Here is an 18,238-nt window from a genome sequence, read left to right as displayed (position 1 = left end):
AGATCTTACTGCAGCGTTTGATGTGGTCGACCATGATCTTTTGACCCACCGCCTGGCCGCTTCTGGGGTGCGGGGCACTGTCCTTCAGTGGATTGCCTCGTTCCTCCAGGACCGGACCCAGCAAGTGTGGTGTGGGGACCAAGCCTCCCAAAGGTGCCCACTTCAGTGTGGTGTGTGCCCCAGGAGTGCTGCTGTCCCCGCTATTATTTAACATCTATATCGCGACCCCTTGCTCAGTTAGTGCTGGAGCTTTGTGCTGACCATCATCAGTAATGCGCTGATGACACTTCCAGGCTCTCGATTCTGTTGATGGAGAGGGAGGCGGTCATCGCCTTCCTGTGGCTCTCCAGCATTGTTTGGAAGTGGTTGCTGGTTGGCTTGGAAGCAGGTTGCAGGCTGCTGCAAAACTGAACCCGTCTAAGACAGAGATCCTCTGGCTGGGGCGGGAGGGAGGGGCTGGGGATTTCCAGCCGCCGGTGTGGGAGGGGGCTACATTGGCAACGGCCTCCTCCGTTTGTAGCCTGGGGGTCCACCTGGATTCGTCTCTTTCAATGGAGACCCAGGTGGCCCATGTAACCCAGGTTGCGTTTTTCCATCTTCGTCAGGCCTGGCGGCTGGCCCCTTTCCTCTCTCAAACGGACCTGGCCACTGTGATCCATGCAACGGTCACCTCCAGGCTAGATTATTGCAACTCGCTCTACGCAGGCCTCCCCTTGCGTCTGATTCAGAAATTAAAATTGGTGCAGAATGCGGCCCCTGCCTGGTGGAACGCTCTACCTCCAGCTACGCGGGCCCTGAGGGATCTTAAAGAATTTCGCAGGACCTGCAAGACGGAGCTGTTCCACCGGGCCTTCGGGGAGTCCGGCCGCTGATGCCCCCCCTCCTCTCTTATAACATCTGTGGACCCTGCCTTTCCCCCCCTCCCTTCTCCTCCCCTTTTTCTTTTTAGGGGATTGCTAGTAGGTCGCCATCGTTAATTTTGATATTAGGATGCTGCATTTTAATGGGGTTAATTTTAGCATATAGAGCTATATTTAACTTTGATTTTATTTGTGCTCTATTTGTTTGTTCTGTTCGCCGCCCTGAGCCCTTCGGGGAGGGCGGTTTGTTTGTTTGTTTGTTTGTTTATCTAATTTAAAGACTGCACAATATTTTTAAAAGTCTTTCTATCAATGTGTGGGAAAAGACAAATTCATGGCAACACAATGAGGATTTAGTGAGCACTTTGTTCCTTAAAAAGAATGGGCAGGTTGGGGAAGGGACCTTCTGCAGGACATGCACGTTTAATGCGGCTGAACAGGACAGAATTGTTCTTAATTATTGTAGTGAGTTTTCCGGGCTATGTGGCCGTGGTCTGGTGGATCTTGTTCCTAATGTTTCACCTGCATCTGTGGCTGGCATCTTCAGAGGTGTATCACAGAGAGAAATCTGTTACACAATGTATCCACTATCCACTGAACACTCTGAAGATGCCAGTCACAGATGCAGGCGAAACGTTAGGAACAAGATCCACCAGACCACGGCCACACAGCCCGGAAAAGCCACCACTACCAGTTGAATCCAGCTGTGAAAGCCTTTGACAATACATTGTTCTTAATAACTTTTTAAATTGGTTGCATTCTGAGACAGACCACAACTTTCAGATATGTATTTCACAGTTGTACGTTGACATCGCAGAACTGGAAGAGAATGATGCCGTCTTACCTTCAGGAGCATCTGCATCACAAACTTTAGGCACAGACGTTGTCACATTTGCAGACTGTCCATCAATGGTCATATTATTCTAAACAAAGGAAGAGACAATATAATTTCACGAACACTGAAGTTTTAAAAAGAGAATTCAGATGCTGTGGACTTATGCTGTGGAGCTTTGGCACAATAGGCGAATATAAAAAAGAAATAGATCTCTGTTTTGCTGGTGAAAAAAGCTTTTTGGGTTGCACGTATAGTTACAAGAACCATGATATCATTACACTTCAGATGTTCAGTACTTTAGTATCAGGAGAGCAAACATTCTGTACTATTTTCTTTCTAACCTTCACCTGTGGCAGTCTCACCCAGAAAACGTTCAAGACGCAAAGTAGCATAAACAGCACTTCCTGAAGCTTTCTAAACCGTAACCTTTCCACCCTCATACATGGTGCTTCATCTTTCTTTACCTAGGGTACATCACGGCTGATCTAGCAAGCCCAGCAGATGTACGCTTAAGTTAATAGGGCAGTCAGAAACTTTAAATGTATTTTCAAGTTGTGTAGGTGGAATTGTGTGTATAACACAACGACAAATGCAAGGTTCTGAACTTCCCTTGCTGAGAAACTCCACTTTTCAATTTTAACAAAAGGAAAAAGAAGTAACTTCCTGGTTGGGAAGAGACTGTTAAAATGGGCAATGCCTGGTCTCAGAAGCCAAAAATATGGTTGAACAAGAGCTTCAGGACCCTGTGAAGTCTATTCCCATGACAAGGGGAACCAAAAGAACTGTTCAAATCAGCATTAAAACTGCAGAATAATTTTGCACAAGATTCCAGACATACTCCATCTAGGCTGTTTCCTTAAAACTCAAAAGATGCTGCCCATTTAGAATCATACTATGGTAATTTACCACCTTCTTAATCTTGATGCGACATTGTTTTCCGTTGTTCTGGCTGCCAGAATAAGTGCACACAGCTTAAATACATTAATTCCAAACTGGGTTCAACTCAAAATAGGTTCAACAAGGAGAATTCAGGTTACCATCACGATCCAACTAAACTAGTCCGTTACTATTGTGTCATTAGGTACATGTAAAGTACGTGATATACTGGAATGATGCCTCTTGATGCATTAACGGAATAAGATGAATTTTGGGGAAAACTTCTAACATGCTCTCTCTCAATGTATATAACCCCAATGTGCTAGATTCTCTAGGCTTTTCAATCTGTAGAGATTAAACATTATTGCCCCTTCAAGACATAATCTCACTGGAACCCTTAATTGCTAAACACATCATAAACCAATTTGCTGATGACATGGCAGCTATATTAAAAAAACCTTAATGAAATAGCACCAGAACTACATAAAACATTTAATGCCTGTGGAGCGATAATAGGACACAATATAAATCAGGGGTTAAAGTATTTTGTTGTTGTAAAGGATAGAGAATATAGCTTTTCTTACAAGAAGATCTGGGTTACTCCTGAATTAATAGCAAATATGGCTATAGGTCATTAATCCATTACTCATTCTGGTTTTGCAGCTTTGTGACAGTATAACATTAGTCAATTTGCAGAAGTTGTGGAATAACTTTAGCATGTCCCCAGTTTGCAATTCAACTCAATTAACGGTACTGGCACCAAGTCAGCGAAAGTAGGTTGAGCAATGGTATGATCAACATAGGTCAAGCCATGAACATAGTCCATCATAGGATTCTCCCCACATGTTCCAGATTCCACACGGGATCACCGAGTCCAAATTTTCAACAAACCAATTAGGTTATATGAAGTGGCTGTACCACTCAGCTTGGTCAATGTTTGGTGGAATGATGTCTATTGAGTGAGGTTAGTTTATACCTCATCTTTCTTCCCAACAGGCAACTAACAGCAGTTTACATTGCTCTGCTCTCTTCCATTTTATCCTCACAATAATCCTGTGAGGCAGGTCAGACTGAGAGTGTATGACTAGCCGAAGGTCACCCAGCAAACTTCCATGGTGAAGTGCAATTCTAGCCTGAGTCTCCCAAATCATAGTCAGAAACTCACCATTACACTACAAGCATCACAAATCTTCATGCCAAACATATAACCTGAAAACAATGGGATTACTTCCAGGTAACATGCTTAAAATGCACTTGGAAAACACACTGTTCCCCCATATGAGACATCTTACCGGAATCAGGTACTTTTGGCTTCCATACATAACGTACTGTGGAGCAAGGCTGTAGATCATATAGCTGGTGTGAAGAACAATCAATAATAATATCATGCAAAGAAAGAGAAGAGCTTGAGGCCGTGTCCTACCCCGTCTGATCTTATACAGCTGAAAGCAAATATAAAAATTTTATGCCAATAAAGGCTTGCTGATTAAAAAATATAAAAATGAAGTGAATGGCATTGGAATTTCACAAAGACACACTTATAGTAGGATCTCCTTTTAAAGAAAAAACACAGTCCTAATTTTGACACTGTAAATTTTTTAATGCTTTACATTTAACTTGCGTTCAAGTTCAAATTCACTATTACTATTATGGATTGTGTTACAGATGTCCATGCTACTTTATAAACCCAACATAAAAATAAATTGTAAGCATTTTGGGGCAAGGATACAAGTATTAATAGTTGGAGAGAGAGCTAACGAAGAGAAGACATGAGAAGGAACTCTGGCAAAAAATGAAATGAGCACTGTGCGAGACTGAGCGAAATGAGGACCGCACTAAATATCCAAATGTGACACTAACAGTAGGCAGGATAGGGTGGATGAAGGGACAGCGAAGCTACACAGATTTTATGGGAGGCTGTTCCTGACAAAAAAAGGACAGAAGAGAGGATCCATGAAGTCATTTAAGGGAACAGGAGACTTGGGTGAAGCCAAAGATGGTCAACATGCAGGAAAAAAAGTTCGCCTCAATATAGCAACATGCCCTAACAATGAATTTGATAGCCTTTTCCTCTGGCACACCTGTGGTGGTAGAATGGAGTTTTAAGATAGAGATTCACAGTGTAAAAATGTACTCCACTTCAGCAAAAGTATCTGTATATTGCAAAATTTTAATGGCTCATGGCATATGGGCTACTTTAGCTAGGATGAAACAATACAATACTAATAACTCTTTGAGGAGGAAAGCAGGTATGGTTTCCAAATGAAAGAGGGCCTGAAGGGATTACAAGCTGGTGAGTGCTAAGGCAACAAGAGGAACCTAACAAGAAGGATCCCAAAAACAGAAAACAAATTCTAGGAACGGCAGAGAAAACTCCAGGTACTGATTTAAAAAAAACAACAAGTGAAAATCAATTTCAATCAGATAAGGTGGTTTAAAGGGATTTTTTGCTTCTTTAAGTGTTTAAAATGTCAATTTTCAAAAGCTACTGTTCTTCAAAGAAGCTTTATAGGAAAAGAAATCTGCATTTAATAGAGTTAAATGTGTTACTGTAGAACCTATGAAGTAAAACTAACTCCAAAGCACATAACCCAATCGGAAATGTACTGCCAAAGACAGGTTAATATGATGCTTGCATAGAAGAGCAATTTATTACACAGATATATGAATAAAGTTTTTTTTAATTGAACGTGGTCATCAGGATTAAAGGCCTTCTCCATTTATTAAGAGCTGATTAAGAAATGACATGCATTTACAGGTTTTTTTAAAAAACTTAACACACTGAGATTCCTTATAGAAAAAGTGTAATAGATAAAACACAAATACAGGTGTAATCAATAAAACAACAATTTTACCCTTATCCAGAAGAACCATATGCCCATGTTTCGAATCCCTGCCATTGAAGTGAAGATAAAGTACATGATAATAGTAGAAATGAGGATGTAATCAAGAGGGAAGACCTAGAAGACAAAATATGTTTAAGTTCAAATTGAATTAACTGGCTGTGTTTCTGCTTGCAAAACAATTTTCCCCATAATGAAATGGGGCATTGTAAAACAACATTTTTGGTGTTTTAAGGGGTAAAAAAATGAAGAGCAAGTGTGGTTATAAAACTTAATACAAACACAGAATGTTGCCCTGATTAAGACTGAACAAATTCTGGTAGAAATGTAAATTCTTCCAAACATCAGTCTAGAAATAAAGATATAAAAGTAATATCCAACTATTTTAGAACTACAGTGTATTAAAGCAGGTTTATCAAGTTTCTTGTGATAACACAAGATATAAAATTTACTATTAGGAAGGTTAAATAAATTCAACTGCGAAGAGAATAACCAGGCACCTGAGAAGCAATAACAACTGTCTACACAAGCAAACTGTTAGTTAAGACATTTTGGTTGCAAACATCATACAACAAAATGCAGTTCAAGATTTTGGACAGCTCTTTCCCCTTTAGAAAAAAAGAAGTATAAACCTTTTTAGTTAAATATTTATTTAATAAGTTATGTAAGGAAAAAGAGTCACAGGAGTGGATTTAAAAAACAGAAATATATTACATAAATCAATTTTAATTTAGCAATACATCCCTAACTGAAATCCTTCCCTGTAACACTTTTGACTTCAGATTCATCTGACTGCATTACTATTTTATAGAAGAGTGCTTCTGGTGAGATTTATAAATGCAGATTGATGTGATATCTTGACTCAACATTTGTCCTTTTTTGGTTATATACTTCCCGCCATCATAGCAATATTCTGCAAAATCCGAGTACAAGGGTTTCTAATGATAATGCTACAACCATGCATCTTAAAAGCTAAGCAATCTCACAGTTTAAGAATTTTTATAGAATGCTCCCTACTTGAGTGACGGCCTCTTGATGAAACAAATCTGAAAGTTCTTGGATGCAAGAACCTTAAAGTTTTCTACAATAAAGATTCATCCACTACATCTTTACAAGCCCCCGTATCTTTTACTCACAGTTTGTAGAACAGGCAAAAGCATATTCAGTGGATTGGTCAAATTTGTTCCCAAAATTAGAAATCCTGAATCTATGCCAGCTGAATGCAATGCTTTATCCAAGCTGTATTAATTTGAAAAATAGGAAGTTATTGCCTGAATTCAGTGTCTACTGCATTTTTAAATATACCCCAAATTTGCAGTGATTTCTTAAAGTTACTCAGAATCCGACTCAGGTATACTTGATGGGGCTTTTTCCCAGCCAACTGTTCTTAAGATTCCATTGTTAAAATCCTGTTAAGTATTTATTTTTATAGTATTTTGCACTGTCAAAATTCTTTATTTATGCCAATCTAAACTTCAACTTCAATTTCACTCTCTCAGATGTACAGGGATGAAGTTGTACATGATCCCAACGATGGAAATACAGCATTTCTGTATTCCATGCTTTCCTTTCCTTTTTTTCAAAGCTTCTATCACAGATCTGTTGCCATCCACACTTCCATCAATGCCCCATAAATTGCCCCATACATTTCTGACAAGGCAGAATTATTCCCATTATGTCACTAGAACACGTTTCCAATTTTTCTATAAACTGTAAGTCACTTAATTAAAGGCAATGGGTACAACAACATACAACACACACAGTGCCTCATCTCTTCAGTTATTAGAAAAGGGAACAGACATCTAACATGCTTTTTAGATTGCCAAATCAGTTTGTTCGTTTTGATGCTATTTTCCTTTAATATAAATGAAGATCTTAATGAACTTCAGCAGGTGAGATTACGTGGCTTAATATTTATTTAATTGAGGGCTTAACAAATAAGAGCTCCAGATCACCTCGAAAATCCTTTCTGGATCATGGAACCTACTCACGCTCACCTTCCCCCAGCAACCCTCCTTGATTTATTTTACTTCTTTATATTCTGCCTTTATCAATCTCAAGTTTATTCCTGACTGCTAGCCACGTGGGTCAAAGAGGCTGTGAAGGGAAGGAGGAAATCAGCCTCTCCTGGGATGGAAAAGAACAGTGCTGGGTAGAGGACAGCATAGGAAGGATTCAGGATTACTGGCTTCAACCCTGTCCAAATGAGTATAGTGCAAAACTCGTCCAGGCCTTGCTCAACTAAGTTCTGTCCTAAATTTAAGCAACCATGTACACTCAGACGGAAGTGGGGTGGGGGACGGGGGAGAGAAGAGTCAGGCTGACGCAAAACAACTTTTTTGTTAAACCAGGAGTTTCTTCACATCTAAAAAAAAAAAAGTAAAGGTAGTCCCTTGCAAGCACCGGGTCATTACTGACCTATGGGATGATGTCGCTTCATGACATTTACTAGGCAGGTTTTGTTTATAAGGTGGTTTGAAACCTTATTCTACCAGCTCATTTTGCCAGCCTTGGAAGAATGGAAGGCTAAATCAACCTTGAGCCAGTGCCCTCAAACTAACTCCCATTGGGATCGAAGTGCAGCACTGCAGCTTACCATGAGGCTCACTACACCTTCACCTCTATAGCTATACAGTTCACTTTCCAAGTATAAATAATTAATGTAGTCAAGACTTTAGGTACAAGAACCTTACTTACTTTGACAAGAAGAGAGAGATTGTGAACAGCAGGGCCACAAGGATGAAAAACACTCCCCAGATGACCTAAAAGACAAACCATTGTGATCTTTAAAAGCAAAGCAAGCAAGGTTCTTAAAATTACTTGTCTAAGGGCTGCAATGATATAATGGAGTGCAACGAATTATTTCACTTCCTACCACAGGTGCCTTAGGTTCCCCAGAGAAAAGAACAAGAAAAAGAGAATGCTACCAATATTACTTCTATAAATATATCAGATCAACATCAGGAAGTTAAAATTAGCAACAAAGTCATGCTATTTAGTTAAAATATACCTCCATAGACAACACAAATGAAGTCTGCTGTCCACATATAAAAACGTTTGGCACAACTGGTCACTAATTTCAGAAACTCGGTCTTGTAAACTGTTTTTCAGGTCAGGGTTAGATCTATTCAACAGACCAAATATAACAGTGAAAAATACAAAAAAGTACTGATTTAAAAAGTAATGGCGGCATGCATTGAAAGTCAAGTAAATTCAAATCATGTCAAGGGGGCTGAATCTATATATGACCCACACATAAATGGCAGGATTGCCCAGCAGGGCAGGCTGAGATTACAAAAGTGGGCCCTTGTGCTTAAGACTGTTCTGCTGGACTTCTGTGGATTGCCCTTAGTTCTAAACAAACAAACCACAGGGATTATCTTGTTTGGCACTGGGCTTGCACCACCACATTGGCCCTGGGTTCTCCTGCAGGGCTTCTCTGTTACACATTGGTTCTGTTGGCTTTGCAAAAGGCCTGCTTGATTTTGTTCTGCTGGGCAACCCTGGCTTGATATTGATCAGATTAATAAACATTTTCTTCGGCTTATAGGCCACCTTTCCCCATCAGGCTCAGGGCAGCTTACAACAATTTGACCAAAATACTTAAAACAGTTTTCGTATAAAATCCCAGCACCTTAATTACTACATTAATTCAGCTAGGTGGAGAATGAATTGATGAGAAAATACAAAACTGCTAAAATAAGTACACACCCACAAAAAAAGAAAAAAGGCCACGAAGAGGAATGGAGGGCGGGGAAGGGGAAAGGGAGGCCAGGAGGTTGGATATCATTGCTGCCTTCAACTATAGGCCTGGTTTTGTTGGACTTGCCACATTGGATTATGGTTCTGCTTGGATTCCTGAGCTCTGCTTTGATTCTGTTGGGCTTGTGTTGGTTCTTGGCATGGGAGGCATTGACCAGTGATTCCTGCAGGAATGCCCCATTGCTTTTGCCCCAGAGAAGAATTGCTGTTTTTGCCCATCTGAAACACTGGAGAATGGATGGGGCCCATAGAATTGGACCACCTGATCCAATCTTCTGGAAGCTTGGAGGTTCTTCTGTGGATAGACACCAGAAGTTCTGCTGCAAATTTCACACCTCTAGTTTTAACAGACCACCAGATAACTTTCCCGTAGGCAATAATGGAGCCTAATAAATTTGGATTCCAAAATAAAACCCAAATCTGAATCCACGCCAGTATTGGAATGCATGGATACTGGGAATATCAGTATTTTTCAGCTCCAATATATCTGAATCCAATTCCCTGCCCCTAACTTTGACAATGCACAACCCTAGTGACTACTATGCCCAATGGTTAGTGGTCAGTTCAAGAAAAAACAACTGTATATAAACTACTGATAAGTTTCTTTGAGGAAGCTAACTGATGACAATTAAATGATTTTTTTACCTAAGGAAGCTTTTGCCTCTTGTTAAAGCAGAACTCATATGACTTCCTATATACAGTTGGAACTGAGAAGACTACTCATTAGCCTTCCCAGGTAAGACCTGTATAAGACTTCTTACAGCAATTCATATTTTGAATACCTCCTTCATTCGATCCAGCTAACCTCTAAAGGCAGAAAACAATCCTAGAATTGCCCACTGTGTTCAATAGACCTAGAACTGGGTTTGTGGTATTTGGTGTTCAGTGAAATTCAAGATGTGGAATAGCATGTTAGAATAGTTCAGTAGCCACAGGAAATTTCAAGGTTTTTCCTACTTGATGAGGTCCTGAACCTTGTAGGAAGCTACTACATCACTGTGTACATAACAGGTTTCTAGGATAGCTTGGTATGAAGATCAATTCTACAAAAGCTAATCTGAATATAATGTCCATATCTCCTGATGCTATACATAGTAGGTACAATAATAGAGCAGCTTTAGAACTGATCTTATTAGGAACTCTAAATTGTTCTGAAAGCACAAGTATCTTGGAATTTAACCTTAAACATCTGGAAATGGATATCTCAGATACAGATCATGTGCACTTGGAGACACAGAGATGTCACAGAATTCGTCAAATTCACTTTCTGAATTCAATCTCAGGTTCAAATAGAAAAGTACTCTACAGAAATAACCAAAAGGCTACAAATAAATTTTCCCTCAAAAATGTGTATAACTTGCTGTTTTTACATCCAAAAGGACCATAATTCTGGTAGAAGAAAACAAAGATGATACACCAAAATAGGCATACAATTATAGCGTTACAAGGAGTAGCTATTTTCTGTCGCTCAAGTACAATCCTGCTTTTTAAAGTCCCCAGTGTCACTTTGGCTTTTCCTTCATCTGCCTTCTAGTACACTCCTTAGTTTCTCTGCATTCATTCTTTGACATTTCAGACGCTAAATTCAATTTGCTGCTCATTTGCTCATTCCACAAGTCCATTCGCACATTTCTTCAACTGGATACTTGTCTTAATTTGATTCACTATTTGTCCAATTTTATCAGTAACTTCAACCATAAATCTTGCTCCCATTTCCAAGTTAGTTTATATAGCTGCTAAACAGAATTTGACCCTGTGGCACTGCACAAATTTCAGAGGCTACACTCCTAAGCATCTTTCAGGGAGACTTTGTTCCCAAGTACATCAACGAAATTTACTTCTGACTAAGCAACAAAGTCTAGTGCGCCACACATTCCTAGTATATTGAAGCAGTATTCTTCTAATCTGACTATCTTGCTTTTAACATCGTGACAAAAATATTTAACACAGACAGAAAAATGGCTGAAATACACAATATATAGTGAGTTTAAAAAACTCACAAGACCCAACAAGCACAACCTTCTGCTTAGAAATGTATTATTAAATAGATTGAAGTTGACTTATACATTAACCACACTTTTTTGCATGGAAGAGTGGCGAGTACTTCTCATGACCTCTCCATCCCACTACAGATTCTCATTTGCCCCCCATGGTATCCCTAGGTTTCCATTAACCTACAGGGGCAGAATCTCAGGAAGCATGGCAGGCTGACTTGGGGGAGGCTGAGACATTCACTTGGGTGTGTGTCAATGCAGCCATACTCAATGAGGTCGACTTATGATCCAAGGAAATGTTTCCTGAGAAAAGTACTAGACAGATTCTTCATTTTATTCAGCCCAAGTGAATGAGTTCTGCCAAATCAGAGCAATGATCAGCCCCAAATGTAGGCAGCTCAAGTGTAATGTTCTGTAAACCTGAAATATTTACAACCATCTTCCAGGCATATTTGCATTTTAATTAGCATAAGCTGTCCTGGGGAATTCGTTCTGCAGTGCTCTTGACTAATTCTGCTTTCAACAGCTTGAATCCACAACAGTAGCAGTAATGGTGTTCCTTGACCTGAAGAACAGCTAGCAAAAAAAGTTTGCATGAAGTAGCTAGGAATCCAAAGAGCAACTTTAAACTTGACCAAGGATTTACAACTCCATAACAGGGATGTTTCCCTTTTACTAGCAATCTCATAAATTACACTTGGAATGCCACCACTCTATGCAGCATTAATAAGTTACCCAAGAAAAAGTCAAAAGAATATTTTGAACAGATTTATGGCCAATATTTCTATCCATCAACTGAACACATATTGTCCGATTGGTTCCCTCAAACCAATTCAACTGCTCCAATTTTGACTCTCTGTCTCTTTACCAGTTGCTGCAGCTTAATGGCCAGAATAGCTTGGGGGAGAAACAGAAAGAGACAGAACTGTTAAATTCCAAATTGTGAATTTTATGAAATATGGATTGTGTTTCTCCATGATACAAAAAGAAGTCCTTACTTTTAGCGGCCTCATGGCTCCACAGAACCTTGTCCAGCAGCTTTTCTCAACATATTCCAGATGTCTCCCTCTTCTTCGGAGGCTTCTTAGTCTTTCCTCAAGTTGCTGCAGTGTCCGTCTGTCCCGAGTTGGTAAAGGTCGACCATCTTTACACTAATGGGAAAGGTGGGGGGGGGGGGAACACAACTTTGGAAGTTTATTACCAAACTTTGCATCTTTTTAACTCGTTGAAAACCACACCTGATGAAAAACTAGGTGTGGAGGAAGAGATAACTTCTCTCTCCATGGGTCAGGACCTTGAGAACACTCACAACTCGGAGACAGAAAATCTTTTAAAATATCTTTTGAAGGTTTTATTGACTACAAAGTCCTTTTAATAAACCAAAATTACTGGCAGGCAATCACTCCATGAAGGGCCAGCAACTAAAACCAATACATAAAACACATCCTTGGAAAAACAGATGTTCTTAAGCAAGCAAGTAATATAAGCTCTAAGCACAAAAAAGACATAATTACAAAACAGCTGCTGCACGCGGAACTAACTGGTTAGCTGAATTCATCCTGAAGAGGCAGTTATAGAAACATCACCTAATCAGGAATTAGCACCAACTAACCCAAACAGGTAGTATGATTCATCATCTCATCAGGTGCCAAACATATCCTTTGTTAGAGAACTTCGTGCAGCTGGACCATGACCTTAAATTAACTGTTGTTCAGTGTTAAATGGAAAGCATTGGGAAAAAGCTAAGACAAGCAATTGTTTTGAGAACTACTACGCCAAAACTTACAACCTTCATGACTTTGGCTGGGTTAATATTAGCAATTCCTCCACACTTGGATATTCTAGTGCTACAGAAGATTCAAACTGTTGTGAATACAACAAGATGTAGGATTTTAATGGTCAGAATTAGTTTTAATTGGGGAAATTAACACCAAACTCATTTTTTTTCCATTTTTACATTGTCAGTGCATTGTAAAGGTTTTCTTCATTTTTCTTCATTGACCAAGCTATAACAAATAAAGGTGGCTGCAGAAGCCAACTTTGTAAGAAAGAGCTTTCGAAAATAAGCGTTTAAGACAACAAACCTTTGATTTAATCCTTTGTATGTTTTGCTCAACTTCCTCGATATCTTCAGTGTTTTCTAGAAGTTCATAAGTAGCATTTCTTGTTCCCTTTATCAAGTTTAGAGGTAAAGCAGACATCCCATAAGCCTAAAGAAATATTAACAATTAATTGAAACTACCAAACCTAAATGAGGTGTGACACAAAATACTCATTTTAGTTGACTTCTCCCACCTCACTAGGCTGTTGTGTCATATCTCATTGCCGAACATTGGATATGTTTTAGACTGGCTCTCAAGGGTATCTCCCCCATTCAGAATTACTTAAAAGTTAAGAGAATAAAGCACTATAACCCTGCGTATAACGATCTGAGCACCTGGACAGAAAGGTGAGAAAAAGAAGTCTGGTAATAGTAGTAACACCAAGCCATTTTCAGTCAGTTCTCTGTACTATAAAGAGCAGAAGACCATACGCTAAACTAGGATACTCAAGACCAGATGACTGACTGCCTTGGTAGAACAATGGTAAATGTGGCATTCCACTAGTTTACTATTTCAGGTCTCCTATGTAACCTCCTTGGATTTACAGTAAATAACAATGATAGAAGATTTGAACACTTGGGAAATAAACGTGAAGAATTAGATATTGAGAACAGTCCCACTTGCAGTTTAATAGTACACATCTACACAGTTACTTTCCCAGACAAGGTTTGGCATTCTCCTGTTTTATGATACGAGAATCTCTACCATTGATACTTCTAGAGGTATAAGTAATGACTCACTTCGTAAGCACTGGGAAAGCGTCAGGCAAGCAACTGAAGTCAAAGAGTTTACTGGCAATACTTGGGAGGAAGAATAATACTTGCACTGAAAATGCCCACAGAAAATGAAAAAAAAATTACCGTGTGAAAAAGGGGCACCACCACAAAAAAGAATTAAACTTCAGTTGAACTAGGGACCCACAATCAAGGCCTCTGTCACATGCATACGGGATGTTGATATTTATGCATTTTAGTTAAGGGTACTGGCTGTGTTTCTTTTTGCTATGAAGTGTTAAATAAATGAACTTAAAAAACAGGCTATATGAATATAAATTGTGAAATTTGGTCAGACTGGCCTGCAGGTAAATGAAATTATGAATCTTACAAACAGAAGGGCCGGGTTAGCAAGGATAAACTGTGCTTATGGCATCAGTCAGACTTAATCTGACATTGTCTGCCCATTTCTTGCAAGACCCTTTGCCCTCATACAACACAGGTCTGGATCCAACCCTTTGGCAATTCTCATTGTTACACATGAAAAATAATCTTAATGCATAAGCCGTTAGCAAGGTATACATTTTAGGTAAAACTAGGAGACCACAGAAGAAGAAAACTCAGGTAACAGGTTAGGAATGCAGCATTTAATTGATTGTGACCACACTGTAAGGAAACAATCCATAATACCTTTCATTCCTTTTTATGCTTTCTTCTTTGTCCTTCCTTATATCCTTCCACACTTTTTTACTCTTTGTCAACTTTCACAACTCTGTCCTCCTCCTGTCTTCCTTCCTCACTCTTTCTCTTCTTTCCCTTTACCCTAGCCCATTGTTCCATCTGCCTCCAAGGAATGCCAAAGGCGAGTGAAAGATAGAGGGGTTCAAATGGCAGGGAGAGGGGCTGTACCCTCTATTTGCGCCCTGCAAAGTGGATAATAACTGTAGCTTGAAGAGTAACAGGTACCTGATCTTGTAGTATGATTCTATTTGTCTTGCAAGAGTGGGCTTGATCTACCTTACCACAGCAGCAACTCAACCATAAGAAGAAAGGAAGCAGGGGAAGCTCTCCTTGTGAGAAGCTAAACAAGAATTGAAAACAGAACAGATAAAGAAAAAATGGCAGCAGGAAAAGAAAAACAGAGGATTTATACTTCCCCAGTTTCAGCCTGGGAATCTACCCAGTTAGAACCTACCACGGATATATTTGAATAGGATGCTCACCCCTACCTTTTGAGAAGCAAAAAAACCGAAGTGCCCTGCATGGCCATTATTCTCCATCCCCCTCCACCCACAGCAGTACTACCTACACAATAGAAAGTTGCCAACCTATAACATGAGCTTTATGTGAAAGCATAATTGCCTGCTGGAGGGAAAACAGATGACGTATTATGCTCTGCAAGAACAGAAGGTCACCTGATAACTGAGACCAAACATTTTAAAAGGTCAGGGACAGGGCTACAACCCCTATACCAACTGGTACAAAATCAGTGCATCAACTAAAAAAATCATCTACTAATCATCAACTAAAATCATCTACTAATCATAGTAGATCTATCTATATAGGATTGTAGAGTGACTCTTAGACACTCAGATAAGCAGTGGATTACACTTCCCATCCAGTCACTGCCAGGGGCAGGGGCTGATGGGAATTGTAGTCCATAACATCTGGAGTGCCAAGGTTCGCCACCACTGTACTATAATCTACTATAATAATACATAGTAGATCTATCTACTACAATCTACTAATCATCAACTAAAAAATATACCACAGAAGACAGTCAGATGTTTTTTAAAAGGAGTTGTGCGCGTTCCATGGTCCAGCAAGAGTAATGAATGTTGTGTTGAGTGCAAATATCAGCTGCCAGAACATCTCTGCTTTCATTAAGCAATTAGGCACGCTTTTAATCCTTGTGGCTGTGAAGATATAATTCAGAATGTACTGCATGGACAGTACAATCTCAGAAGCCCAAAAGAACTAAATAAGGTTTCCCTTTGTGAGGAGGGGTATCAATGCCTTGTTCAGCTTCTAGTCCCTAAATAAACAGGACCACAAAATAAAGAGTTGTGAGATTTTTTTAAAGACTGTGTACAAGTAGTCAGGCTATGTACCACAACATAGGAGGCATTTTTTTAAAAAAGTTACTCTCTTACGGACAGTGCTATAAGGCACAGAACAAGACTTTCCAACACAACACACATAGTCCTCCAGTTTTTCAGAACTATGTTGACTGTAGCACAGACTAACTCCCATTGCCCTCACTATTTGCCTGAGCTGTCCGCAGATGATAACAAGCCACTCTTAGACCTCTATCATATGGGATTTTACTTCATGGGGAACCATAACGGTTCCTCCCTTGAACCTACAGGAATCTGAAGGAAAATTTATTGAAGAAAGTAGATGTGACTACAAAATAATAAACAGTTGCATAATAAAAAGATCTAAACTTTAACTGTGTGATTCCTTTCATCAAGCCAACTCGCAAGAAGCCATAACAAAGATCTTTATCCTGCTCCTATAAATTGTGGCTGTTCAGTCTCCACCCACACATTCAATCTCTCCCTGGAAACACCAGACAAACCTTTTTTTTCCAGTTAGAGATACAAACCTCTGCTGTTATTTCACCCATCTACAAACTTCTGTTCTGCCCTTCCAGAACACACATCCTTTAGGACACTTGAAGAAATTAATGCACACATCGCTGATAAAAACCAACAGTCAGCAATTCAAGCAACAAAACCACAATCTTTAAAACAAGACATGAACATGAAAGCCAAGCATTACACAGCCAAATACTGCAGCAGATTGAGAACTAAGATAACTTCCAAAGCTCCAGGAAACAGAACAGAAATGTTGTCAGGCAGTCTGTGGTTGTTAAATGCCAAACAAAAGTATGTCAGATGAGATCTTCATTGGCTGGCCACTGACTCTTTACAGGAAACTCAACGGAAATGTACACTCAGTGCAAGGGAGACCGCAAGTGTGCAAATGACCCTAGAGTCAGGGAACATGAAATTCCTCTCAATTCAGCCAATTTTAACTTAACCTTGCATATTCTACTGCACATATTCCATTCATGGGTGAATAACTAGGCCTGTTGGGCTCCATGTAAACAATCTGTGTTCTAGGGTCAAGCACGTCGATGAAAACAGAGAGTGGCTGTTTTTCCAGGAAGCTTGAGCAGTCTTAACTGATTTTCATATTGAGGGACCCTAACATTTCTTGAAACTCACGTCCTGCTTTTTCAGGGACAAACTCCCACAGAGTCATGTACACCGCAGCTTTTTTTGACCACTGGTCTTTGATAACACACCCCGTACTCTCCCATCAAGAGAGGAGAAAGAAAAAGATGCAAGTCTCCTCACTGGCCAGATCTCTTTCTCATAAAAACTGGATTGTAAATTCGGCTTCAAAACTTCTGATTTAAATCATGAAACCACCAGTGTTTTCTACGTTGGGCATTTTCTTGCTGTGTTGGCAGCCACCACTTAGTTTTGATTAGAAGTGCCATGTTTTAATGTTTATGCTTTTTGTTCTAGTGCTTATAAATACTATCACAATTAAGCACCAATAGCTACAAATAATGCCATTCTCCAAATGTGTCGTAGGCACTGAAAGTGAAACTTGTTAATTAAACCTATAACTTCAAGGGCAATTACTACTTTGCTATAACTGTTTTGTTTTAAAATGGATGCAGATCCATTTGTTAATTTTCAGAATGTGCAACATGTAATTTCAGACTTTAAAAGCCATACTTAGCCTAACACAAAAGGCTTTTAGATGCAATACTTGGCTTGTATTTGTTGCCTACTCCTGCCCTCTAGTGAAGTCGTACCACTACATAAAACTGCAGGGAGATGGGAAGGAATATGAATAAGATCTAAATTGCACTGCAGTCTATGCAAATGTTAACAGCCTTAAAGATGGGCATTTATTGTTAGATAAGTGTGGTGATGTTTAAGGTGCCACATTTTTGCTAAAGAAGAGTAATAATCTACCCCCACCCCGTGGAACTGGTGCTAATTTCTGCTGTTTCAATCAGGATGGGTTGATTTAAATCACCAAGGGGGAGGAGAGGAGAGAAATCTAATTAAACAATGATATAGCAATTAAAACATGTTGATTGATTATTATATTGGCTGAGATTATTATATTGTCCCTCGTGCTATTCAACTTCATTTGCTAAATTTCACACATACTGTCTTATATTAATCCTATGCTAAAAACACAAAGTAACAGCCCAAAACTTCTGC

General features: G+C 39.4%; 1 protein-coding gene across 1 annotated transcript in view; it reads right to left on the bottom strand.

Annotated features, from left to right (window-relative positions):
• LMBRD1 (LMBR1 domain containing 1) overlaps positions 1-18,238 on the bottom strand; it is a 69,601-nt gene that overhangs the window by 13,247 nt on the left and 38,116 nt on the right. Inside the window, exons 8-14 of the mRNA XM_048496336.1 lie at positions 13,255-13,380; positions 12,169-12,321; positions 8,112-8,176; positions 6,551-6,653; positions 5,427-5,531; positions 3,864-4,013; positions 1,705-1,783 (exon numbers count right to left, since the gene is read on the bottom strand). Coding sequence (XP_048352293.1) covers positions 1,705-1,783; positions 3,864-4,013; positions 5,427-5,531; positions 6,551-6,653; positions 8,112-8,176; positions 12,169-12,321; positions 13,255-13,380 — 781 coding nt within the window. The remainder of the gene's footprint in view (positions 1-1,704; positions 1,784-3,863; positions 4,014-5,426; positions 5,532-6,550; positions 6,654-8,111; positions 8,177-12,168; positions 12,322-13,254; positions 13,381-18,238) is intronic.

Source organism: Sphaerodactylus townsendi, linkage group LG01 (genome assembly GCF_021028975.2).
Source record: "Sphaerodactylus townsendi isolate TG3544 linkage group LG01, MPM_Stown_v2.3, whole genome shotgun sequence".
Taxonomy (NCBI): Eukaryota; Metazoa; Chordata; class Lepidosauria; order Squamata; family Sphaerodactylidae; genus Sphaerodactylus; species Sphaerodactylus townsendi.
The sequence above is the reverse complement of the archived record's forward strand: the minus strand, read 5'-3'. Positions and strand labels throughout refer to the sequence as shown.